Source organism: Thamnophis elegans, chromosome 1, assembly GCF_009769535.1.
Source record: "Thamnophis elegans isolate rThaEle1 chromosome 1, rThaEle1.pri, whole genome shotgun sequence".
Lineage (NCBI taxonomy): Eukaryota > Metazoa > Chordata > Lepidosauria > Squamata > Colubridae > Thamnophis > Thamnophis elegans.
The window spans coordinates 80,592,628-80,619,280 of NC_045541.1; the positions used below are offsets into that span (position 1 = coordinate 80,592,628).

At 42.3% G+C, this 26,653-nt stretch overlaps 1 protein-coding gene across 1 annotated transcript in view; it reads left to right on the forward strand.

The window, feature by feature from the left end:
• Positions 1-26,653, forward strand: part of CD81 (CD81 molecule) — an 82,612-nt gene that overhangs the window by 49,665 nt on the left and 6,294 nt on the right. Inside the window, exons 3-7 of the mRNA XM_032221979.1 lie at positions 9,129-9,226; positions 11,113-11,187; positions 16,315-16,425; positions 21,715-21,786; positions 26,104-26,193. Coding sequence (XP_032077870.1) covers positions 9,129-9,226; positions 11,113-11,187; positions 16,315-16,425; positions 21,715-21,786; positions 26,104-26,193 — 446 coding nt within the window. The remainder of the gene's footprint in view (positions 1-9,128; positions 9,227-11,112; positions 11,188-16,314; positions 16,426-21,714; positions 21,787-26,103; positions 26,194-26,653) is intronic.

A 26,653-nucleotide genomic window follows, 5' to 3' on the forward strand; every position in this document is an offset into this window, starting at 1 on the left:
CGCTCTGGACCCCTATCTGGTCGAGAATAAGAACTAGAGGAAGGATCTCCCCACAGCCCCTAAGAGGGGACAGTTCAGGACGGTGCCTTACTCCAGACGGCCCTGTTCCCGGGGACAAGACTTCGGGTCCTCCTTCTGGGGTTAGGACCCCTTCAGGGGTTCAGGGGCGGGGTACTCAGGTGCCAGGCATTACGAGGAGGCTCTTCCGGCAGGCAGAGATGCCAAGATAGGCAGCAGAAGGGCAGGCAGCAGAAGCGGCCCTTCCGAGGGAGCGGAGGATGTGGCGGGGGGGATGCCCCTCCCGCAAAAACTAAGGCCAGAACCGAGTCACCCCCCCCCCTAGGGGGGCGGTTGGCATACTTCACCGACTGCTGCGACCGTGCCTCATCAGATAAATAGGTTCAGAACACCATGAGGCACAGTCCGGCTCTGGAACTCCTGTCTAAACCCCTGGGGTTTTTCCAGAGCTGCCTGGTTTCAAATAACCCGGCACGGAGATTACTGATGCAGCTATACAACTCCTGCTGGACATGGAGCCATCCAGCCAGTGCCTCTAGACAGCAGGGCCAAGGGCATTACACCATCCCTTTCGTAATCCCCAAAACATCGGGGATGGAGGGCAATTCTGGATCTGAAGTGGCGGGACCGCTTCAATCGTTACAGGAGGTTCAAAATACATTCCCTCCACTCCATCTTGGAGGGAATCAGACAGGGAGACTTCCGCACTTTTATAGACCCCACAGAGGCCTATTTACACATTCCCATCATTAGGGATTACAGGAGGTTTCTCACGTTCAGCTACCTGGGGCAGCACTCCCATAACCAGCCTTGCCCTTCGGCCAGTATCCCTCCCCGCAAGACTTCACCAAGGTAATGGCTGCCTTAGCAGCGAGCTGGAGGCAGATTCCAGTTAGGATTCTAGGCCACCTAGATGACCTCCTCATACAGTCATCCTCCTTTGAAGGGGCATTAGGGGATCTAGATATCACCTTGCCATTCCTGAGGGAGCACGGGTTCTCGGGGAATCCAGTTAAAAGCCAACTCTACCCTTCCACTAGGCTCATTCACCTAGGGGCTCTGATAGACTCAGTGGCAGGTAAGATATTCCTGTCACCCAAAAGACAGTGCTCACTAAGACGACTAGTCATCCAGGTAATCAAGGGAGACAGGGTGCCTTTAGCCACATGGTCTAGATGGTTAGGCATCAGGGTCTCAGCCTTTGGCATTATTCCTTGGGCCCGTCTCTACATCAGAGACCTACAAGGGTTCCCTTGCCGTTCCAGCAAAGGCACAGGAGCTACTCCCAGGCCAGGGTTCTTCTCCCGGCAATAGTCCCACGCTCACTGATATGGTGGACGTCCCCGGCGATAACCAAGGGCGAATTCTTCAGAACGCCAGACCGGGTGACGGTAGCCACGGATGCCAACCTGTTCGGAGGGTGGGGGGCGCCCACCTACAAGACCAGATAGTGCAGGGACAGTGAACCAGACAGAACTGACTCACAATATCAACTGGTTGGAACGCAGGGCAGTTCGCTTGACCCTAGAAAAATTTCACCACTCTGTCAAGGACAGACACATTCCAGCCCCCCACAGACAATATTGCACCCAAGGCCCACTTAAACAGATGGGGGGACCAAGTCGAAGGCCCTCATGCGGGAGGCCAAAAGGCCGGGTCAGTGGGCCGTAAAGAATGTTCTCTCCTTAAGGGCAGAACATATAGCGGGGGTGGACAACATCAGAGCCACTTGGCTCAGCCGGGCAGAAGTGGACAACTCGGAGTGGAGATTGCACCCGGTGATTTTCAGAGAGGCGATGGACCACCTCAGCCACCCGGAAGTCGAGCTATTTGCCACCCCCCCAACACCCAGCTCCCAAGGTTTACGCCAGGTACCAAAGCCTGGGGTCAGAAGGGGCGGACGCCCTCCTAGGCCCCTGGCCTCGGGGACTGCTCTACGCTTACTCACCCTTGCCCCGGATTCCCAGGGTCATCCAAAAATTCTTTGGGAGGGGGCGGAGCTGGTACTGGTTGCCCCCTATTGGCCCAGGAGGCCATGGTTGGCAGACCTTCAGTCGCTATTGGGGGACAGAGCGCAGAGGATTCCTCAGGATAGGCTCTCCCTCAGGCAGGGGTCACTGGAACACCCGGAACCCCAATGGCTCCAATTGACCACTTGGCGGTTGAGCGGAGCATCCTGAAGGAGGAAAGACTTTCCATCAAGGGGATAGAGCCCTTAGTGCTCAGATTTCTTCAGGCAGGCCTGGACAAGGGGTTAGACCCTAACACGTTTAGGAGACAAGTCTCGGCCATTTCTCAGCGCTTCTATGCGGTAGAGCCCAGGCACTCAGTCAACAACCTTTGGCAAGGCAGTTTCTGAAGTGGGCATCCAACCTCACACCACTCACGATACACAGGTGCCCCTCCTGGGTCTTGCATAAAGGGCTGGATGCTTTAAGGGGGCCCATTTGAACCATTGCGAACAATGTCTCTAAGGTTTTTAACCCTTAAGGTGGTGTTCCTAGTGGCCATCAAATCTGCCAGGCGGACATCACAGCTGCAGGGCCTGTCCATGGAGGACGACCTCTGCATCTTTCACCAGGACAGAGAGGTGCCGCGGCTGGATCCTTCCTTCATTCCTAAGGTGGGTTCATGTTTCCACAAATTACAGGACCTGGGTGTGCCCAATTTCTGTCTGGACCCTGCTCACCCCCTAGAGAAGAAGTGGCACACCCTAGACAGAACCTGCCCAAAGAGAAAGTCCGACGCCCGGTTGGTCTCCTACCATCTGTGGTCTCTGGGAAAAAGGTGACTTCCACCACAATAGGCAGGTGGTGAGGACCTGCATTGCTACAGCCTACCAATCCCAGGGCATGCAGGCACCAAGCCCCATCACAGCACATTCCACATGAAGTGCAGCCACCTTGGCATCCTGGGCTACACAGGCCTCATTGGCGGAGACATGTAGGGCAGCCGCAGGGTCTTCTTCCTCACCCTTCGTGAGGAACTACAAGCTGGACACCTTTGCCTCGGTGGAGGCTTTGTTTGAGCGCAGGGTACTACAGGCTGTCCACAGGGCAAGGGAGACATCTCACCAGGCTTAGTTTGGCCAGGGGTCTTCAACTTATTACCCACCCTAGGGACGTTTGGCTTTGGTACGTCCCATCCTGGATACTCCTCCCCCTCACTATGGAGAAAGGGCGTTGGTACTTACCTGATACGCCTCTTCTCATAGTGGGGGGGGGGGAGTATCCAGACCCCCCCTGTCATGGTAAGGTAACATTTACTAGGTTGTAGGTTGTAATAACATGACCAAAGTAGGATTCAATAAAAAGTAGAAACCTTAACAAGGTCTGGAGTGGATGGTTCAACGAGTCGGATAGAGTTCTTTGTCTACAAACTGGGCGGAGCCTGGTGGACCAGAGGCTTATACCAAGAGCTCTGATGACTCAGTCCAATCAACGAGAGGATAAAGTCAACCCGTCCTGGATACTCCCCCCCCCACTATGAGAAGAGGCGTATCAGGTAAGTACCAACGCCCTTTTTAATACTTGAACACAAGACTTACATGTATATGTTTATATTTGATGGTTTAAATGTGTTTTTGTTAATGTTGTAAGCCGCCCAGAGTTGCTTTGATATGAGTTGGGCAGCAAATACATTTCAAACTAACTATCTATCATCCATCTATCTATCTATCTATCTATCTATCTATCTATCTATCTATCTATCTATCTATCTGAGGTTTAATGGCAGCTACCTTATACGGTTTCTAAATAAATCATTTAGTGATAGCTAGAGATCAGAACCCTATGCTGAATTGGCCACATAGGTTTCACAATTTTAACAAGAAATCAGATGCACATTATACTTGCTCTCTTGTAACTTTAACTTTTCTATTTTTTGGAAATAAAAGTCTTACGAATGTTGCATGAGAATAAGAAAAATATTTTCCCAAACTTCCCCTTATGATAGCTCTTTCTTTTTTGACAAGATTAAGGAGATGAAAGGGCAGTCAGAGAAAGGCTATGCCTCTCACACATTTCTAATGAGGCATCTGTTGCCTACTTACCAGCTTCTGTTTTGTTTTTTTCCATTTTATTGTTTTGGCTGTAGTTCTGAATTGTTTCAGCATTCTCCAGCTTAATGATTTCCAAATAACTCTGTCTAGATCATTTGATTCATAACTATGTGGTGTTTTAGTCCAATATAGCTGAAGAGTACCAGGCTTTGGGAAGTGGGTTTGAGCTAATTCAAATGCTTCATGCTTACTAATAAAATGTTAAATAATTATACAATACAGATTTCAGGGAATTGGTGCCTCAGAAAGGACTGTCTGGTTTCTTCTACAGAGATGACTCCTGCCACAGGAGGAGTCATTGTGGATTATTATTGTATGATGGTTTTTTTAAATTTTGTAAGCCATCCTTAGTCAGCTATGTGAGAGTTGGGTGGATATATACATTTGGATGGATGGATGGATGGATGGATAAATGATAGATAGATATGATTGAATGCCAAGAAAAACTTGAACATATATTTGGAAGCTAAGAAAATATAATACTATTAAAAATCTATGACACTCTCTTTTGATTTGCTCAAATAATGTCTCATGTAGATGGTCACTGTATGCTTGGGTGTTTGCTATTTGTTTGCATTTTAAATTAAATTGCACAAAATAGTCTCATTTTATTAGTCTCCAGTTGTCTGCTTGGCTCTGCTGTTAGGGACAACTCAATGAAGGCTATTTGTCTGTATTTCAGAGAAATTCTGGCTGTACTCCCAATAGCTTCTCAATTATTTTATTACTTCCTGACTGCCATTAAGTGATCAAATCTCTCTTTCTCTCTTCCCATTGTGTTTCATCCTACCCATTTCTCCCCCTTTTTGCTTTTTGTTTTTTTTGCAAGCTGTGCTGAAAATTTGGCAGAATTGTTGTGCTGATGTCTTCCAGTGAGAAAACTTTAATTCATCCTAATGCTCCTCATATTTCTGGGAACGTAAATACTGTCACATCCACCCCAAATAATAAAAGGTGTTAGATGAAGATGAAATAAAATGTAATACATGAGATTTTTAAAACAAATGAAATGTTGCAGCCTCTGATTGATTTTTCTTTGCTCGTGAGTAAAGGTAAAGGACTCCCTCTGGATTTTACTCCGCTAGTCGTTGCCCACTATAGGGGGCATTGCTCATCTGTGTTTCAAGAGATATTGAGTGGTACCTATTAATCTACTTGCATTTGCATTCCTTCAAACTGCTAGATGGGTAGGAGCTTGGGCAAAGTAACAGGAGCTCACCCAGTTGTGTGGAGCTTGGATCTCAAGTCAAATCAAGTTTTATTGTCATTTCAACAATATACAGTACAGTACACAAGTGAAACGAAATGTCGTTTCCCCAGGACCAAGGACCAGTTTCCCCAGGACCAAGGATCAGGACTGTCTTTAACCACTGAGCCATTGTTCCCTTTTAGAAAAAGCAAAGGATGCTTTTTTTAAAAAAATGCACCTTCAAGTAAGTTGACTTGACAACTGCTTGGCAAGTCTCTGCAGTTTTTTTGGCAAAATTTCATAAGCTGTTGGCCATTTCCCCCTTCCTAGGGCTGAGAGGGTGTGACCGGCCTAAGGTCACTCAGGTGCCTTTGTGCCTAAGGTGAGATCAGAACTCACTTAATAACTACAGCAAACTGGCTCTTTTTAAAAAGTGACTAATAGAACCAAATAAATGAATGGGCAAGTCATATGTCATAAACCAAAGAGAATACATCAAGCTGTGTCTTTATCCACTTCTATTCCTTGAAAGTATTGTTAGCTTTCAAACAAGTGGATCCAAATGAGCCTGAAATGGAAAATACGGGTAATCCTCAACTTACAGCAGTTCATTTAGTGACCATTTGACATTACAATAGCACTGAAAAAAAGTGATTTATAACCATTTTTCACACTTGCACCATTTCAGCATCTTCATAGTCACCTGTTGTGGCCCAGAGAAGCCATTGGAGCTGCCACCAGACTCTGACAGCGAGGGGCCCTATGAGTCGGATGTGGAGGACCCTGGACAGGGTTCTGACTCCGAACAGGGCACAGAGAGGCTGGTTGGCCACCAGAAGGCGCCTGAGCCTTGGAGCAGTGAGGAGGAGACAAGGGAGTGTGATCCCGACGTCATGCATTGGAGCAGTGGGGAGGGGACAAAGAGAGTTGGTCCTGGATGCCCGACAACGGAGAGCTAATAGGTGTAAAGAACACCTAGCAGTTACAGGAGATAATTGAATTCAGCTGGTAGTACTTAGGCGTGGCACGACAAAACCGTGCTCGTCAAAATAGCGGTGATAAAACCGCATCGCTAAAGCCGCGACGTCATCACCGCGTGTCATCACCGCCGCGACAACAGCGTGGCGACAGAAGGGCGCTTTAAAACAGCGCGGCGGCAGAAAGCCGATTTAAATTAAGGTAAGGGTTAGGATTAGGTTTAGGGGTTTGCTTTAGGGTTAGGTTTAGGGTGCTTCGGAAGGCGCGGATTTGCCCTCCGCGATTATGTCATCGCGGTAGGGTCGCGTTTTTCCTTAGCGCTTCAAACGGCACGGATTAGTCCTTCACGCTTATGTCTCCGCGGATAAGGGCTTCGCGGTATTGTGGTGGAACCGTACTTAGGTTCCTCTCAAGACTATAAAGGGAATGACTTTCCGCACGCTCATTGCAGGAGTCAATGTATTTACTAGAGCTGGAGACGCTATTGTGGCTAGCTTGGCAGGCTGGATTGCTGCTGGATTGCTGCTGGATTGCTGCCAACATCTAATCTGCTGGATTGCTGCCAAGGTCTAGTCTGTGTGTTAATAAATCCTTGAAGTATCTTTGTCTCAGCGTACTTTGGTGTAGGAAGAGGGGGGGTCAGAACAGTCGCCTGACCAAAATTCATATGCCTGATAACTGACTCCTATTTATGCTGGTTGTAGGGTCACAGGACCATGTAATCACTTTTTGTCGCCTTCTGATAAGCAAAGTCAATGGGGAAGCCAGATTCACTAAACAACCTAACTACTAACTTAACAACTACAGTGATTCACTTAATAACTGTGGCAAAATTCACTTAACAGCAGGAACAACACTCGCCTAGCAGCAGACATTTTGGGCTCAAGTCCAATTGTGGCCATAAGTCAAGGACTATCTATAGTCGGAGTCCTCCTTGGTTTCACCATAGCTTGACATAGGATAGGATATGTCTGTTACCAGAGGTCGGCTGAAAGATGAGTCTGTTCCTTCAGTTCAAAGAACTTGGGAGAAGCCCCTCTTCTTTTGAATCCCTTCATCTCTCCCAGCCCAGTGCACTAAAATGAAGTCTTTGCAAATGGTTTCTTGCTGCTCTTCTGGCCTCCAGCCAGTCTACTAAACACATCGTATTCATGGCAGCAACTCCCACTCTTTTTACTTTATGGGCATCACAATATACTCAACAAAAGCTTTTGTGGGCCACAAGGCGCCACGATCCACCTAATACTGCACTGGGTGCCTGTGGGATTCAAACTTAAATGAAAAAAATTGTTTTTAGGGGCTAAAAATCTTGATAGATTTTTGAACAGGAGTGGCAGTATTTTATTATCTCTGTTCTTTGTCCATATCAAGCATTTTCCTCTGTAGTTATTGTCTGCTTGAGAAATGTTATTTTAATAACTTTCCAATGAAAGGACATCTGCGTAAGATTTCAGCCAGTGATGGCTAACCTTTTTATCATGTGCCAAAAGCACTTGTGCCTGCAACACCGTGTGTCCACGCATGCCCACACCTGTAATGAAATGATGTGTGACACACTCCCTGCGCACCCTACTCCCTGCGCACGTGCACGCAACCCGCCTACCCACCAACGCATGAGCTTGCGACACACAACCCCACACCCTGTTTTGGGCCTAGCAAGCCTCCCTGCAGCCTCCTGGAACCAAAAACAGGCCCCGCCCCCACACATGCGCAGTGGAGACCCCAAATCAGTTGGTCATCGGAAGGCACGTGCACATGCACAGTGGAGCTGAGCTGGGGGATGGCTCGTGTGCCCAAAGAGAGGGCTCTGCAGGCCACAGGTTCGCCATCACGGATTTAGGCTATATTTTGCTACAAAGCTGTGCATTTGCATCACTGAATATCAACTCTGCTTCTACATTTTTACCAGTTTTGAGAAACATTTTGTAGTGTTTCTGTTTTAAAAAAAAACTTCTATATATCTCTTCTTGGTGTTTTGTGGAAATAAGATAAATCTAACTGCAGTGCTGTCAGCAGTTTTCAAGTTGTTATTTTCCCCCCTTCATATTCCAGCAGTACTATATATGTTCAATACTGTCAAAATATAAACACCATCACCATTATCCTCCCATAGTCATGCTTATTGATTTAATTACTGGTTGGTCGTCTTCTGACACGGCTCCTAGACACAGCTCCTAAAGAAACTTTGTCATAACAACCACTTGTGTAGTGACCGTTTAAAGTTACAACAGCAGTGAAAAAAAGTGAATTATGACTGGTCCTTGCACAATTATCGCGTATTCCCAGGGTCATGTGATCAAAATGTGGGTGCTTGGCAACCGGCATGTATTCACAATGATTGCATTGTCCTGTGGCCATGCCATCACCATTTGCAATTTTCCCAGTCAGCTTCCAACAAGCAGGCTCAATGCGGGAAATCAGATTTTGTTAACAAAATCTTAACCACCACAGATTCACTTACCAAACATGGCAAAAAGGTCACTTCAGGCAGGAATGCCTTAATAACCACCTTGCTTAGCAAAGGAAATTCTGGTTCCTATTTTTATCATATTCTGAGGACTATCTGTATGGAACAAAATTTCCAATTATCATTAACTTGGCCATGCTCCCTCAATTTGAATAAGAAGTGCTGGAAAGCTCCCTTCATTCACGACTTTGTGAGATACTCTGAAACGTCTGATTCACTACTTGTTAGAAAGTTGTTCAAAACACAGCTTTTGTTTCATCCAATCTGATTCATATTTATGAGGTGGATTGTTGTCCTCCTGCCGCTGTCTAATTCTGTAATCCAACTTTCACAGAATATCCATGCCCATTAATCATATAATAAGATATGTTCCTCCTGAGTTAATTAACGTACCTTTCTTTTATCTTCCCCTGCAGGAATCTACATTTTGATTGCTGTTGGAGCAGTGATGATGTTTGTGGGTTTCCTAGGATGCTATGGAGCAATCCAGGAATCGCAGTGCCTTCTGGGAACAGTAAGAGACCATTTACACTCTTGTTTACATTTTCCAGAATTTCCTGTGAGACTTTCATTGAGTTTAATGATTACTATTACGATAACAAACAGTAAAGAGAGTTAATGATCATAAGGCACTCTTATTGTTCCATAGTAAAAACTACCTGTATCTATAATGATGATTTACTTTATTATTTTACTACATCCAATAAGTCAAAATTAAATCTGACGTTATGGAGGTGCTACCGGTATTGTAAGTAGACAATTGAATTTGGGACCTGAGGTTCAGATTATTTTGAAAAAGTTTATACTGTACTTCTGAAAGAAAAGGTTGGGAGTGTTCTTTGATGCTTAGCTATCACTTGATTTACAATTACGGCAGTTGTGATTAGAAGTGCCATCTCAACTACATCCTGTCTGCCAGTCTTGTCTCTTCCTAAACTGGTCACATTTCAACAATCATTACTCATAACTTGCTTACAGTCTGTCTTGACTTTATTAGGAGCTGCTTTTGAAACATGACCAGAAACTGCAGTTAATGTAAAATGCTGTTGTTAGGTCAATTAATTCAAAGTGCAGGGATCATCATCCAGAGCGTGCATATTAGATATAATTTGGGAAAGGACGGAGATCAGAAATGAGAAGGAATAATTATGACTGTCCTTTGTTTTTTTTAAAAAAGTATAGGTGTTTGGAATAGCTTACGTGCTACTTTCATTAACTATAATGACATTTGCATTGAAGAGGATCTTTGCCTGTCACACATCTGATTATTTTAAATTTAAAATATGCCAGTGCAAATATGTGAAATAAGTGCAAATATCTGCTAAAGAAAGAACAGTCTGAAGAAGGAAGGCAAACATGGCTGAGCTCCAGAGAATTAGCAAGTAACAGATTTCAAGAAAATAGTGACAATGATTTTCCTCCTTTGTTCATTTAAAATAGAGTTGTCTGAAGTGAGTTGCATATAGTCCTCAGAAACATATTCCTCATTGACAAAGTGAAAGTTAGTTCCCTATATAGAGTAGCTTGTTCCATTTCATTCACATTGTTTTGTTAATGGTTCCTCTGTCTTTCCTTTCCATTGTGGCTTCCTGTATTCTGTCACTATGCACCAGAGCCTGGAAATAATTGTTTTCATTTTTAATGACTTGTTACAGTAAAGGGGCTTCTAGATCATAATGTACCTAATATCTATCTTCATTCTACTTGCTGTTCTGTTCCTTTCCACAATCCAGGTCTCCAACCCATTTTCTTTGATTTCCCCTTTGCAATTTGTTTTCATTAGCCTGGCATATAATTTTGTTAAAAAATTAATCCTCTCATCAAAATGATAATTTAATTGTATTTAACACAATTAAAATGTTGATGTCCTTGTACTCTACCTAGGAACTTTGTTAATGGGTTGTCTGAAATCAATTGGGTGGGAGAGTGAGAGAGAGAGAGATTCTTTTTATTCCAGTCCTCCTATATACAGTGTGAATATGAAACAAACAAGTAGCAGTCTTGAATGAAAGGCTAAACAAAATGTATGACTTATTAACTGAGGGCTAAAACCAATAACGGTTTTAGTATTGTAAAAACAATGTTTCATCATTTGGTGCTCTGTTTATCAACAGTTGCGTCTATCACTGCAAAATATATGGATGAACCAAATACCTTTTCTTTGGTGGAAATACCTCTAGACAGGGGTGGTATTCACTTACCTTCCCTACCAGTTCGCAAATGTGAGCATGCTCAGTCTTCCACGCATGCACTTTTGGCTAAAAAAAGGACCTAAATGGGATGCTAGAGCCCGGGTGGGCGGGGCCACCCGCAATTTCTGCTACCGGTTCAGGTGAAGCAGTAGAATACCACCACTGCCTCTAGATTTCCTTAATCTGATATTTATCTTTTTTATTTCAGTTTTTTACATGCCTCGTCATCTTATTTGCTTGTGAAGTGGCTGCTGGCATCTGGGGATTCGTTAATAAGGATCAGGTAAACATTTTATTATGATGATTTATTTTATGCATTTGCGCATAGCTTTTATGTTTATGATGCATCTGAGAGCCTTACAACTACTTGAGGGCAGGATGTTTAATGTTTATTGTGGCATAGGTTTTCCAGGTATTCAAAGCTACTTTATTTTCATCTTCCCACTCTTCCAACCTCCCAGTAGGTTGGCTTGATTGACAGCTGGATTAAACATTTATAAAAGATAAGGTTGTCCTGCTGTTCCTTTACTTTTCTAGTATCAATTGTTTCACGAGACATCGTCCTTCTCAATGCCTCTCTGCTCTGTCCTAGCCAACCTGCTGCAGCAGAAAGTGTATTGCCATAATTTGTAATTAATGGAGTACAAGAAAATAATGGCATTTGATATATTACAACGAAAGGCGAGAAAGATGGGATAGGCAAGGGCTCTAAATCCTAACTTCTCAAAGAAAGCTGCTGGTAATAAAAGCTTTCCAGTGAGCTTCCTGATTAATAGGAATTGAGTCTTGGATTTATTCCCTTTGAAACCAATCTTGAGGTCATGTCATTTCAGCAGCTATGAATGGTGTCAGTTTTTATATGTGGAGGATGACCAGTCCCTGGGGAACAGCACGATGCCCCACCGGGTAGTGCCATAATAAACTATTTGTATTTGTATTTATTATACTTGTATGCCGCCCTATTCCCGGAGGGACTCAGGGTGGCGAACAAACACATGAGGAAGGGGGCAATACAAAAAACGAACGAGACAAAACAGAATACAAAGACAAATTAAAAACTACACAACAATCAGCAATTCGAGTGGGGCTAGGAACTCATCAGCCCCAGGCCTGCCGGAATAGCCAGATCTTAACGGCTTTGCGGAAAGCCTGAAGGGTGGTAAGGGTTCGAATCTCCACGGGGAGATCGTTCCAGAGGGCCGGAGCAGCCACAGAAAAGGCCCTCCCCCGGGGCGTCGACAGTTGATATTGGCTAGCTGATGGCATCCGGAGGAGGCCTAATCTGTGGGATCTAATTGGTCGAAGGGAGGTAATTGGCAGGAGGCGGTCTCTCAAGTACCCAGGTCCGATACCATGTAGGGCTTTAAAAGTAACGACTAGCACCTTGAAACGCGTCCGGAGTCCAATAGGCAGCCAGTGCAGCTCGCGGAGGATAGGTGTAACGTGGGTGTACCGAGGTGCACCCACAATCGCTCTGCTGTCCTCATTTCTTTTCCATTTGTTGTGGAAAGCAGGCACCAAGTCTGGAAGCTTAATAAAAACACTGCAACTATCTAGCTGTCACCAGAGCTACTATGATGCATACATAAATGGTGCTTTTACAAGCTTTTACAAGACAGGAAGAAGACAAATATTTGTCCCCAAGTGTTTTAACAATCCTGATTTCAAGGTAGAATGAGAAAAAAGACTGTTGAAGAGGTGGGCCTTAGAATGTAAGGTTGCCGTGTAGTGCAGAGATCCCCAACCTTTTCGCTTTTGCAGACTGCCGGTGGTGGAGAAGAGTGATTCCACACGTGTGGTGGGCAAGTGTGCGCGAACACAGTTCCATTTGCACAAGCATGCTGTTCTGACCTAGGCTTCCTGATACTGTAAAACGCACAAAATTAAGTCCAAAAACCCTTTAAAAATTTTATTTCAAAGGCTGTGAATTTATTCCAGTCCTTCCAGATCTATTTAATCTTTCTTTTAACTTTTGTAATATGTGTTTTTTATGTTGTATACTGCCCTGAGTCCTTTGGGAGAAGGGTGGCATATGTCCAATAAACCTGAACCTGAAACCTGTGAATTATATTCATTCACAGCCTGTAAAGAGTCCCAAATAGTTTGTAAAGAGTCCGACAGTAGGCTGCCAAAGTCCTTCAGGATAAGGCTGATAAGCACCCACCTTTATCTTCTTTGAAAATGCTGCCAAAGACTTAATTGGCAATTAGCTTGGCAAGGCCACACAGAGCAAAGCGTCCAAACATATTTTCAGAAAGTAAACTGACCAGCATGAACCAAGTTGCTTTCTTTGCTCCTCCTTTATGTCCTATGGGAGGGGCCAATCACCTCCAAACCTTACTCCCGAGTTGTTCCTTCTGTTTTTAACAGTTCTTGCCTTCTGGCAGCTCTGCGTATGTGCGCACCGAGAACAGGGGGAGCCTGTTCCTCTGCCTCACTGCTGTCTGACTCTGGAGGTTCCAGAGACGGCATATAACTCCCAGATGGCCCTGGCCCCCTCTCTGCCTCCGACGCAGAGCCCTTGTCCGAGCCTTCCCCATACTCCAGGACTGGCCCATATTCCTCCCCAACCTCCTTGCTGTATGACTCTAAGCGTATTCTTTAATTTGACATGATCAACCCAATCATATTCTCCCAGATATATTATTGCTTATTTGTAGAAATTGGTAGCAATCACATTAATTCAATGAATCACTGAATTAAATGTATCCTTTTTTGGAGTGCATATTTGGATTATAATAAATGTCTTTCTTGTTGCTCTCTGGCTGAATCTCTCCTCTCTTGGTTTCTTCACCTCACTCACTGCTCCAAAATGATTACACCAGTGAAGAGACAATAATAAGATTCTGATATATTACTCCATGTTCCATTTATCCTGCTTCCAGAGGTGTAGTTTCAGCTTTGATTATGCACAAAGGAATGAAATTATAGTGCACAAGAATAATTTAAATAATCCACATCCACTTTTCAGTATTGAATGGCCACTTTGTTTTCATTACTACTGCTGACTTATGAAATCCTAAGTGTACAAATGGGTGAAAATTGTATTGTGCTTTTTTCCAATAGTCCATTCCAGGAAACACATGGGCATTATGTTACACTTAAAACTCCTCCCCAGGGCAAATTATTCCATAAAGGAAGTCTTCATTTTCTGTTTTTAAATTAAATCAGACATCCAACTTCTCAGCTGCTCAGGTTTCAAGGGAGAATTTAGAATGGATTTTTTTTTACTGTAGCATGTTAGTGAACAGCTGGCTCAGACTTCTAGTAGTCCAGTATAATTGCTTATTGTTGACATTTTGGCCAAAGCAAGAGAACTGGATGGTTTAAAAAAAAATAGAAATAGCATTTTAGGCTTATATACCATCCCATAGTGCTTTACATGCACTGTCTGGGCAGTTTACAGTGTAAGCATTATTTGCATATTGCTCCCAACAATCTGGATCCTCATTTTACCAACTTCATACGGATGGAAGGCTTGAGCTGGTCAGGATCGAACTTAAGGCTGTGGGAAGAGTTAGCCTGCAGTACTACACTTAGACTACTATGCTACCACTTCAGTACACTATCTTATTCCTTCTGCAGTATTATCATGAACTACTATATAAAATGATTGCTTTGGAATTGTGGACTGCAACATTCAGGATGATTGATTTACCACTCTCTTTCTTTTTTTAAAATCACAAGGGGGAATTCAATCTTTTGTTTGCATATTTTAGCCTGGATATGTAAAATTAAGAAATCAAAGCAATCTCACAGATGCAAAGGGAGAGAGCAGGACTTTTCTGTTCGTATCTTTTCCTTTGCATTTTTATTTTTCATTGATGTTTTGTTTATTTACCCTCTTTTCTAATACAATTTTGCTCTACTGTTAAACAATTTTACACAACTTAGTGTACTCTTTCTTTATTGATGCTGTCTCGATATATTAGACTATAATACTGTTTCCAGACATTAAGGTGCCAAGTTGTAGAAGCCTGAAAACAAATATTTATAGTATCTATAACTTGCTTTTTTTTGTTTCAAACTGAATTCATAGCAGAGCTAAGATGAAACAAGATAAAACATTTAAAATAGTTCTTCTGGAATAATTTGTATTCTGTAATCACATCCTGAAAAGCTTTCAAGATCTATCCAAATGGACTAACAAAGTCTACATGTTGTGTTTGAGATGAAAACCTGTTTTCATAGTTTTCATAGATTTTAGAAAAATCTCTAAAAAGACACTGTTACTCTTAGCACTTAGCTCTTACTCTTCTCTTTTAATGAAAGAATCGTTTGCTTGCAAAGGCTGATCTCTACTGATCTCTACTCAAAGCATTTTCATAGTTTAAAGATGAAAAATGACACACCAGAGTTTCTCTAGAAATAGTAATAGGCAGAGAAAGCAGTACTAGTATATAACATTCCACATGGCTGTTTTTTAATACAAGTAATGCTATAGAATACTGTAGCAATTAAAACTCTTCAGGGATTTCCAGACTCATCCTCATAATCAAGTCAACGGTCTTCAGCATATACACAACAGGGACAATACTGCATCTTTTTCTCCACTTGTTGCCTTTCCCAAACATTTTCTGAAATCATTGTATACAACTACAGCAGCCTTTAGAATCTAAGATACTTCAAAAACACTACATCTTTTCTTTTAAAGGAAATATGACTCAATTCACCCTCTGTCCAGGTACTCACCAGGCCACCTACCTTAAGTGTATTTTGTCCAAATTGAGCTTCATTTATTTTTTTTATCTTGCTCACTGGTTCTCAAAACAGTAGCTATCCATGACAATGTATTGGTTTAAAAAAAAACCCTCACTCTTGGTGACATTACCCAGACTCTAGGAAGCAGCACACAAGCCATATGCACTGTGTAACGTTTCCTATGTTAAGGTTTACATATTACTTCTACAGGTCAACTGAATATTGCCCTAAGTTATTTTATCATGCATCAGTATAGTTGATACCATGATTCATATCGTGAAATTTTCTCATCACTGCTAAACATTTCCTGAGAGTTTCCACAATCCTTCAATGGTTAGTAGGCTGTTTTACACCACAGTTTAGGACGTTTAACAGTATTTTTTTCACACTCACTGGAAGCAGAGTATAAAAAAAAGTTTTGATACTGCCCCAGTGACAGAGTTATATCACCTCTCTAATTTTAGAATAACAAGCCAGAATAGAAAAAAAAGACCTTCACAATATGTCCAGTATACTATTTTGTGGATATTCTGTTCTATATTGTCAACTAGCTTCAACTATGTGGTGATTGTGGATTTGCAAATTTAATTCAGCTTTGTTGTTTGATTATCTGGTTGTTAAGATTATTGGAATCAGCAAGATCAAGCAGCTGAATAGATCAATGGTAAAGAGTGCCTGAGAGTATATTGTCCCCTGTTCTCTTTTGCAGATTGCCAAAGATCTCAAACAGTTTTATGATCAAGCATTGGTTCAATCAAAAGACAAGGATGAGAACAAAGCAAAAAAGGCACATGCTGTTGTGAAAACTTTCCAAGAAACAGTAAGTTATACAGTACACTTCTGTTGGGAATCAAATGTAATCTTCACAGGTTTTTACTTGCTCAGTTAGTTGGTTAAATACCTGCTTGAAGTAACAATAGATTAGAGGTAGTCCTTGTTCAGCAATCACAATTGAGACCAGCAACTGGATCATTAAGCAAAATGGCCGCTAAGTGTAACTGTATTTCTAATCTAAACTTTAGCTGTTCTTTGCTTTCCAGACAGGTCCTAAATAGGAGGATTGGTCACAAAATTATTTTTTTCATCACCATCACAACTGCGACTGGTTGCTAAGCAAGGGTTACCTGTATATCTGTTGAAGCCCACCTCTGTATGCTGTTAAAAATGGTCTTACTACAAAGGATCTATCCCCCATTATTTATGGCTTAAGTATTTGTAGTTTTCTGAGGAGAAATCTTTAAGGAGTATTTTTTTAAAAAAAAAAAATTCATTGATTTTGCAAGTGTAATCAAACAAAAATGAAAAGAATAAAAAAGATTTACATTATAAAATGAAGCTTTAAAAAGCACAAAAAGACAATTATATCAATTTGAAACCATATATTTGTATTAAAGGTCAATATTACACTATTATGCAATAGTTAGCAACTAAAACCAGTATAACTCAGATTGTAAACGAAGATAAAGAAATTGCAATAATTGCAATACTGCTTAATCTATAAAATTTAACAGATTTATCAAATCATAATCTCAAAGAAAACCTAAACTTTGTGAGATGAACCCGTTTATAAGATTATAATTCAAAAATTGTTTTCACATTAATTTCTAATACAGATTTATTTTTTAGTTGGGAGTTTAATTTTGATTTTGAAGCATCTTCCATAAATTTGTTTGTCTTTATTCTACAGAAGGAATTGATTATAATTTCCAGGGAGAAACATAAAGAATTCTTACATGTATTACCATATGCAAAGCCAGTTCAACATACTTTATAGGAATATTTTATTTTATTTATTCATTCATTCAATTTCTATAGCCACCTATCTCTGTTAATAACTCTAGCAGCTTACAATTCACAAATGTATTAAAATTAAGACACTAAAACATTTTAAAGGAATAAACCATCCAAAATAAATATATATTTGTGTATCATACAAATATATTTATATATTATATATTTAAATGTATATTTATATGTTTGATTTAGTAATATGTAACTCAAAAATGGTAGTCAGCCATTAAAGTAGCACAATAGTATGTAAAAGTATTATTTGATTAACTTATATCTCACATGTATTGTACAACCTAAAGTAACATACAATTGTCCTTTCTTTAAAAAATAGAAAAATACTTTAAAATACCGTATTTTTTGGAGTATAAGACATACCTTTTTCCCTCAAAAAAGAGGCTGAAAATCTGGGTGCGTCTTATACACTGAATACAGGATTTTTTTGCCTCTGAAACCCCGCCCCTTCACCAAAATGGCCATGCATAATCTTTAGGAGGCTTCCAGAGTGCTCTGGGGGCTGGGGAGGGCAGAAATGAGCAAAAAAACAGGCCGTTTTTTGTTCAATTTCCCCCCCCCCACTGCCCCCAGGAGCACTCCTAACGGCTATGCATGCCCTTTTTTGACAAACAACAGGCCTGTTTTTGCTAAAACAAGCTGTTTTTTGCTTGTTTTCGGCCTCCCAGGAGCACTCTACAAGGGCTGTTTTGGGAGGTCTACAGAGTGCAAAAACTTTTTTTTTAAAATTTGCCTCTTCAAAACCTTGGTGCATCTTATACTCCACTGTGTCTTATACTCGAAAAATACGGTACTTATTAAAATAGCTATTTAAAAAATCAGAATTACAAAATGGCATTCAGCTACAAATTAAAATACAACCTAAACTACAGTTACTGTAATTTACAGTAAATGTGTGCTAAACTTAAGATGGCCTCACACACGTTTTTTTTTCATGCCAGTAGTTGTAATAAAAAAATTGTAGGACACGTACATAGAAAGGTCCTTCCTTGCTAATGATAGGGTGGTAAAGCAATTTAACTTAATTTATAGCTTACATGGACAAAACTTGCAGTCACATGTCCAGAAGGAACCAAAATGCAAGAAAGACAAGTGGTGCAATGAATCCAAAGGAGAAAATACCCACTGTGTGGCTTTTGGGTATCTTTTCTAGGCCATTGCCATGGAAAGTTCATTTTTGAAACAACTGAACAAGAATAGTTATTATTCAATTTTATACATACATTCATTCATTCATTCATTCATTCATTCATTCATTCATTCATTCATTTATAAATTAATCTACACAAAGTATAGCTGCCCCGTATCTATTTTCCTATTATGTGTGTCATTTAAGGACTATCTGAATTTTCAAAATATATTACGTTTCCAAGCTGCAATGCAGCCTTCCAAATGTATCTTGGCAGTCCTCGGGTAAAGAACAAGTCCAGTTCCTAACTTTGTATTTAACTCGAATTAGCATTTAAATCAGAATTTCTCAAATATAAAAGACCACACATGAAGGATCAATTAAACAAATGTATCATTAAAAGCCTCTACATTGGAATCTTCTTAACTAACAGTAAGATAAGAATCAACATCACTGGTGGGGGGGAGCTTGTAAGAGGATTCTAGGCTGAGTCCCTTTTCACTCCATCCCCAGGTTCTGCCATCCCTTTTCCTACAAAAGTCGTGCTTCTCCTACAAAAGTTGTGCTTAGCATATTCCTAAAAATGGCAAATGGCATCTTCTTCAAACAAGAAACCCACCAAGTCATGCAGTGCTTTCAGGAACCAATGAAAACAGGCTGGATATTGAAAATGTGCGGCTTCAGTGGTTCTTGCAAGCATCGCATGGCTTCAATAATTAATTGGCTCAGTGCCATCTACCATTTTTCATAATAGGCAATCTGTTTTTATTTAGGAGTTATCCTTAGGTTGTCCCCGAAAAGGAGCCTGTTTCGAGAAAAAGGGCCTGTTTTATGTCAAAAAAATTGCATGCATAGCCTTATGGAGGCTTATAGAGTGCTGCTGGAGGCTGCGGGGGGCAAAAAACGGCCCATTTTTTACTCATTTCTGCCCTCCCCAGCCCCCAGGAGCTCTCCGAAAGCCTCCATAAGGTTATGCACAGCCATTTTGGTGAAGGGGGCGGGGCTTCAGGAGGCAAAAAATGCTGTATTCGATGTATAAGACGCACCCAGATTTTCAGCCTCTTTTTTTGAGGAAAAAAAGTGTGTCTTATACTTTGAAAAATACGGTACTCTTGGAGAGGAGTCCGGTGACAGAGCCATGTCAGTTTAACATTCTTAACCCATGAACTGCCGGAACCCATGTGATGCACATGAGAAACATAGTTGGCAACAGACTTGTGTCATTGCTTCCATGTGTTGGTGAACTTCTACTGAGAACAGACTGTATTTTGAAGTAAAAAAAATGAGTGACAGATTTCTTTGGCATACTTGGCCCTAGTTCTTTTTCTTCCCTTAAAAAGTCTTCTGCAAAGAAGAAATGGATCATATGGAACAAGGGTGATTAAAATGAAATGACAAAGAGGAAAACAGTAATTGTAACTAAAAGAAATGTAAATATTAAAAACCTTCACATGTTAATAGATCTAAGAATAAAGCTAAAAGGATTAAAATAAATGACCGGGAGTAAATAAAACACATAGTTTTTGATTAAAAGAAAAAGGTTCACTTACAATATGAGTAGTTTGGACTAATACAAAGTTGGCAAGTCCTGAATTTAAGGACCATACCTAATAGGCCATATTCAAGCAGGTTCTATGGCTTTAAGTTGGTGTATGCATTATTTTACATGCACCCATGCAGAGCCAGGTTACAGGTAATCCTTGACTTACAACCGTTCATTTAGTGATTGTTCCAAGTTGCAACAGCAGTAGAAAAAAATCACTTATTACAGTTTTCAAACTTCTGACCGTTGCAGCATCCCCATAGTCATGTCATCAAAATTTGGTGTTTATGGCGGCTGATGTGTCTTGAAGTCACGTAATCACCTTTTGTGATCGTCTGACAAGCAAAATCAAAGGGGAAATCACATTCACTTAACAATGTGTTAATAACTTAACAACTGCAATGATTCACTTAACAACTATGGTTAGAAAGATCCTAAAACGGGGCAAAGCTGACTTAACAAATTTCTCACTTAGCAACAGAGGTTTGGGGCTCAATTGTGGTCATAAGCCAAGGACTACCTGTAATCAAAAATCTTCCACTTTATTAGACAGCCTCTAACGGCATGGTGAGCTGTTTATAAAAAAGGAAGAAAAGGGAAATAATTCTGCTTTTCTTCTTTATGGAGTATAACTCTTCATTGAGATCTTAGCTTCTACATAATTTCACTTAAAAATTATTTTCCAGGAAAGGATTGCCTGTTTTTGAGATTCTGCCTTTTGAGAGTTTTGAAAAATCAAGTGATTTGGTTTTCTTTCTGGTTGAAAGTTCTTTTATAATTATTCTGATACACAACCTCCCCTTTATCCATGCATGATATTGTTGTGGTTCACTGGCGGCCTGTGGAGCTGGCAGCAGAGTCAGACAGTGAGGAGGTTGGGGAGAAACATGGGCCAGTCCTAGAGTCTGGGGAAGGCTCGGACAAGAGCTGTGCATCGGAGGCAGAGAGGGAGACAAGGCCATCTGGTAATTATTTGCTGCCTCTGGAGTCTGACATCAGTGAGGCAGAAGAACAGCGGGAGCCTGTTCCCAGTTTGCGCAAGTGCAGAGCTGCCAGAAGGCAAGAACAATTAAGAAAACAGGGGCGACTTGGGAGTAAGGCTTGCAGATGGTTGGCCCTTTCCATAAGACATAAAAGAGGAGTAAACGGATGGTGAGCCTTTGCAGGAAGCAATTAATTCATCTGGCCAGTTTATGCTTTGAAAAGATCTGCTTGACTCTGTGCTAAGTTTGGCCTTGCTCTGCATTTGGCAATTAGGTCTCTGGCAGCATTTCAAGGAAGATAAGGTAGGTGTTTATCAACACTCTCCTGAAAGGTTTTGGCAACTCAAGCAGACATCTGTTAGAACCTTCACAGACGTGAATGAATGACCATAATTCATGGCTGTATAAATAAAAGAGGGTTTTTGGGACTAAGATTGTGATTTATGTTTCTCAGGAAGCCTAGATCAGAACAGATATGATACAAATTCACTGCAGATGATGAGTAAGTAATAGGAGGAAAGTTCAGGTATCAAGCACCGTAGGATGAAAACTGGGATCTTTGGGGGTGGGGGTATAATTTAAAGTATTTGTAGAAAATACCTACACTTAATTTTTCTTTTTCTCTCTGTTCTCTCATCCCCACCCTCTTAGCTAAATTGCTGTGGCAGAGATTCAATTACAGCTGTGTTCAACAGTGACTGCACTATAGAAGAAGCACTGCGAGTAAGAAAACCATCAATATATTTTATGTATAATATAATAGATAATACATATAATACATTTAATGTAATATATATTAAAGGTAACTTCCTACTCCTATCAAAAGATAAAGATACATCCATTTTCTTCAATACGGCAAATTGATTGGGACAAGTGGGCAAGTGTGCCACTAGACAAGGGATGTCCACCGCACGTCATCACAGCATCATCACGTGACGTATCAGGACTTTTTCCCCTTTTGCTAAACCGGGCGAGGGGCGGAACCAGCCCGTGACGCATCTGGCCCATGGGCACCAAGCTTGACACCCCTGCACTAGACCATTTTATTTTTTCCAACTCAGCAAAATGCTGGAAAGAAATCATGGACAGGGGCTTAGCATTCTTGTCTAATTGGCTGCCCATCAGGAAGATAGCTCTCTGACATTTGAGCTGAATGAGACCAAATTTATATGATGGGAGAAGCTGACAGTAATGAGATTGACTTTGAAAATGGTCTGATCCAATCACTCAGCACATCCCATGGGGAAAGCATTTGGGGAGCTGCTTGGAATTTTTTGACTCTTCCTTTCTAAATCCTCCCCCTTCCAAATTATGTGAGCCAGAGCATCTGCATTCAGATGCAGAAAGCCACAAAGATTGAATAGACATGCCACATTTTGCTGTGTTATACAGAAGAAATTACAGATGCCTTCTGTAGCCATTGTTTGTAAAGGGATTAAGAAAAATTCCCAAAGCCGCCTTCTGTGTGATTTCTCTGCTTATATTGTTCATTTTGTAGCACTAGCTGTTGTGGGAGGACTCCTGCTTTAATGTCTTCCATTCCCACAGTTAGACTTTTCAGTGAGTCTAAAGTCACACAGTTCTATGAGGTTCCAGATTAAAGTTGTAGTGATGCAAAGTAGGGATAATTTGCAGAATGGGTCAGATTTAAATTTTAAAGGCGGTTCCAATTCAGAGCAAGATACACATGGGTTTTTTCCCATGAATTTGGTTCAGATATGGAGCAAAACACATTCATTTCATGTGGAATCATTTTGAGTGTTCCATGCTATTTTAGGTAGTGTGATTTATCATGCTGCAAAAGTGGATCAGGGTGAGGGGTGGGGGAAGAACAGTAAGCTTCATAAACTTTTAAATACCAAGATGGAAAGAAATAGTCTGTGTACATGGTTGTCTGTAAGTTTATGCATATACGGGTAATTGATTTGAATTGTTCTACAGGCAGGGAGGGGAGGGAAGGAGCCATGCTTCATATTCCTTTCAATTAGCTTGCCCCATGGCAATAGAAGAAGAATATAGTTAGATCTGAATTCAAAGAAGGCAGACTCAGAGGAGGATGAAACAAAAGCTTCCATAATACAAGTTTTCAAAACAGTTTTCAAAACAGTTTACGGTTTCTCTTTCATGGCTATTTTTTCTGTAATCTGGCTTGCTGTTAGCACTCAGCTTGAACTACTACCCTATTCTTGTGACCCTGGGGTGGGTGGAAATAAAAAGGAGAGTTCTGTCTCCTTCTTTTTAATATGGAGTTAATACAGAACAGGTATGGTGACCAAAGAATGCATAAAAACATTAAGTGTGGTCATCTGACAATTCAAGGTTCAATATCAATAGGTTGATGATACCCATTTTTATCTCTTGGATCCAGGTTAGTCAAGTGATGCTGTTAAAATTCTTGTCCCAGCATCTAGAGACTAAACCAGCTCCAACTTAATCCTACCAAGAATGAGTAGCTGTGGATATTATGCAGGGACATGCAGTCACTAGAGGCAGGGGAGGCAGGGCCTCACCAGTCTCCTCAGGAAAAGGAAAGAATTTTAAAGATTTTTAAAAAAATAATTAAAGCCAAGGTATTGCTACCAGACTCCAAGTCACAGTGGCTTGGAGTCTGCTTAGTGTTAACTATAGGAGGAGGCAAGAGAACTAGGGGCCTTCTTTGCATAAGGAATTTTTCGCCTTTTAAAAGTTAAGCAAGGGTTAAAAAGCGAAAAATTTCATATGCAAAGGAGGCACTGATTCTCCCGCCTTCTGATCTGGGAGGAGCGAATCATGCCTTGTTGCAGTTGAGCGCGCTTACGTTGGGCGGGTTATTTCAGAGGGCACGCTTCAGAGAAGAGAGGAGTGGGGGAGAAGGAGGAGGCTTGCTCTTCACCCCTCCCCAACCTTTCTGGGGTCCAGATTCCCTTCGCTGCAAGCCTTGCCATCTCTTGCATCCCAAAGGTGGGTGGGTGTGGGAGCTTTGGTGGCCCCAATTCTTCTCTCGGGAGGGTGTCTTCTGGGGCTGCTGGCTAGATAGACTCCCGAGGAGCGACCCCTTCCCTCCTAGTCCCTCTCCCATCTCCACTTTACCTGGAGAAGAGAGGGAAGGGGCAGCGGCAGGGACGTTCTTGCCGCTGTGTCCCAACAGGCCAGGCATCTCGCATTTATGTCCGCCATAAACGTGAGACGCCTGGCCTGTTGGACACAGCGGTGGCAGGGGGAGGAATGGGCTGGCTGGCTGGGGAGGAGGGAGCCCTTTAAAGCCCTGCTGCTGCGTTTGGAGAAAGCCCCAGCGCTAGGGAGGCTTCCAACAGTCCAGCGAGGGTGACTACAACTCCCAGCGTTCCTCGCAGGGCGTTTGTCCCGCTCAGAGCGCTAGCTGTTCACCTTTCCAAAGCCGTCTTGGCAGGCAGGCAGTGGGTGTTTAGCTAGCCAAGCGACCAACTGGAGCTCCATCGGACGAGGAAGAAGCGTTGCTGCTACTTGCTTACCCCTTGCTTGGCAACTTTGGGTTCCCTTGGACAAGAGCTTTGGAAACAAACTGCCAAGGGAAGGCAGAAGACTGGAAACGAGGCGAAGGAAGAAGTGGGGGAAAGAAGCAGCAAGTAGAGAGGGGAAGTGGCCCAAGGGAGATGAGGCATCTCTGGAGGGTGGGATCCTGCCTCTTGCGGTCCTCAGAGGCGACTGAAAATCTGGATCTCCGGGTCAGTTCTTCTGGTGGATTCGAGCCATGGAGATCCAGCAGATCGCCCCGAAGGGTGGCGACGACCCTCCAGGGATAGAACGGAATGGATCTTAATCCTTAGAGCTCAGTCTGGTTAGGCGGCCACCGGGAGAAGTCTGGGGGAGATCTTTCTGAAGCAGGGAAAGGAAATCAGCTGTGTAGGTTTGGGGAGCCTCCGAGGAAAAGCCCCGCAACTTGTATAGCTGGCGGTGGGAGACCAGCTGAGAGAGGAGCGCCTAGCATCGGTGGAGGGGGAGGTGACTGAGGTGGGAAGGCAGATAGGGAGAAGGGGGTTTCTCCTAACGTGCCGAGCATTTGGCTCTCCAGCAGTGACGTGCGGTGAGCTTCATGGCCGGTGAGGGTCCCGCTCTATGGTGGACGGTGCCGGGACTTTAAAGCCCTGCTGCCACTTTAGAGCCCTGCCGCCGCATTCCGGCGCCATCTGCCATAGAGTGGGTACCGGTCCTGCTCTATGGCGTATGTGGTGCCGGGGCTTCGGCGGGGCTTTTGCGCTTGCCTCACCAGCCATGAAGCTCACCGCATGTCACTGATATTATGGTTACCCAAGATCTGTGGATTCTCCAGCTTCAATATTGTGTTTAGCTCAAAATTAGTGGCCAATCTCAGATCACCTTCAACTCATATCTCCTGCTTGAAGAATAGGTGGCAGCTGTGCCCAAGAAGTATTTGCATAGCTTGAGGGCCACATGCTCCTTCCTGATCAAGAAAATCAGACAATCACTCATGCATTTTGCAACAGTTTGATTGCTGCAATGTACACTACATGACGCTGACGTTGAAGTCTCCTGATCCAGAATGCAGTGGCATGGGCAGTCATGGGCATGCCTCATTGTGTCCATGTGTTATCATTGCCTTGGGAGTTATACCAGGATGCTTCCAGGTTCAATTCAAGATGCATATGTAAAGTTCTAGATGACAGCAGGGCCAGGATATCTGAGGAACTCTATATCTCTCATAGTTTCTGCCTAGCAGGCAAAAACTAGCAGAGTTTTCCCTTTGATTAAACAATGTCCTCTTATCAAGAACCATGTTGTGTTCTCTACTGTAAAGCCTGCTCTCTGGAAATCACCCTAGAGATTCATGTAGGTCTTCAAATATTCATGATGTCTTTGAAAACCTGGTTGCTCTCCAAAGTCTTGGGGACAAGATGGGTATTGTCCCCTTGCTAGATGTATTTCTGTCTATATAGTTTATTTTTCAGAAATAAGGTTTTTTTTACTTGTATTGTTTTTTCTTATTGTTGCATGTCTTATATTGTGAATTGCGCAGAGCAATACTGAGAATTTAATTAATAAATCTATCCTCTTTTACTTCAGACAGGCTCTTGTCACTCTAAAATCGATGAGCTGTTCTCTGGAAAGCTGTACTTGATTGGCATTGCTGCCATAGTAGTGGCTATAATCATGGTAAGTGCTGGCTGTGTTGTGCACAGTGGAATGTTCCCAAAGAGCAAAATACATTGCCACACTTTCAGGAACTGTGTGTAGCTGGACATTGGGAGCTTTAAAAAAAAAAGGTGGGGGGAGGAAGCTTGACCTTCCAAACATGTATTATCCTGTCCGTCAAGTTTGTGGCTTTGGATGGGAGAAGGGAGTTTATTAGCAAGATGAAAAAAAGCAAAGAGCTCTTTCCATCTCATTGAATAATATTCAGCCTTGCTAAGAAGAAATAGCAGATGTGCCACTCCCCTCTTCTAGTGTGATTGCTGTGAATAGAATAGAAGTAGAATGGAATGGAATTCTTTATTGGCCAAGTGTGATTGGATATGCTAGGAATTTGTCTTTGGTGCATATGCTCTCAGTGTGCATAAAAAGACAAGATACATTCATCAAGAATCATAAGATTCTTATAATACCTTACATTCTA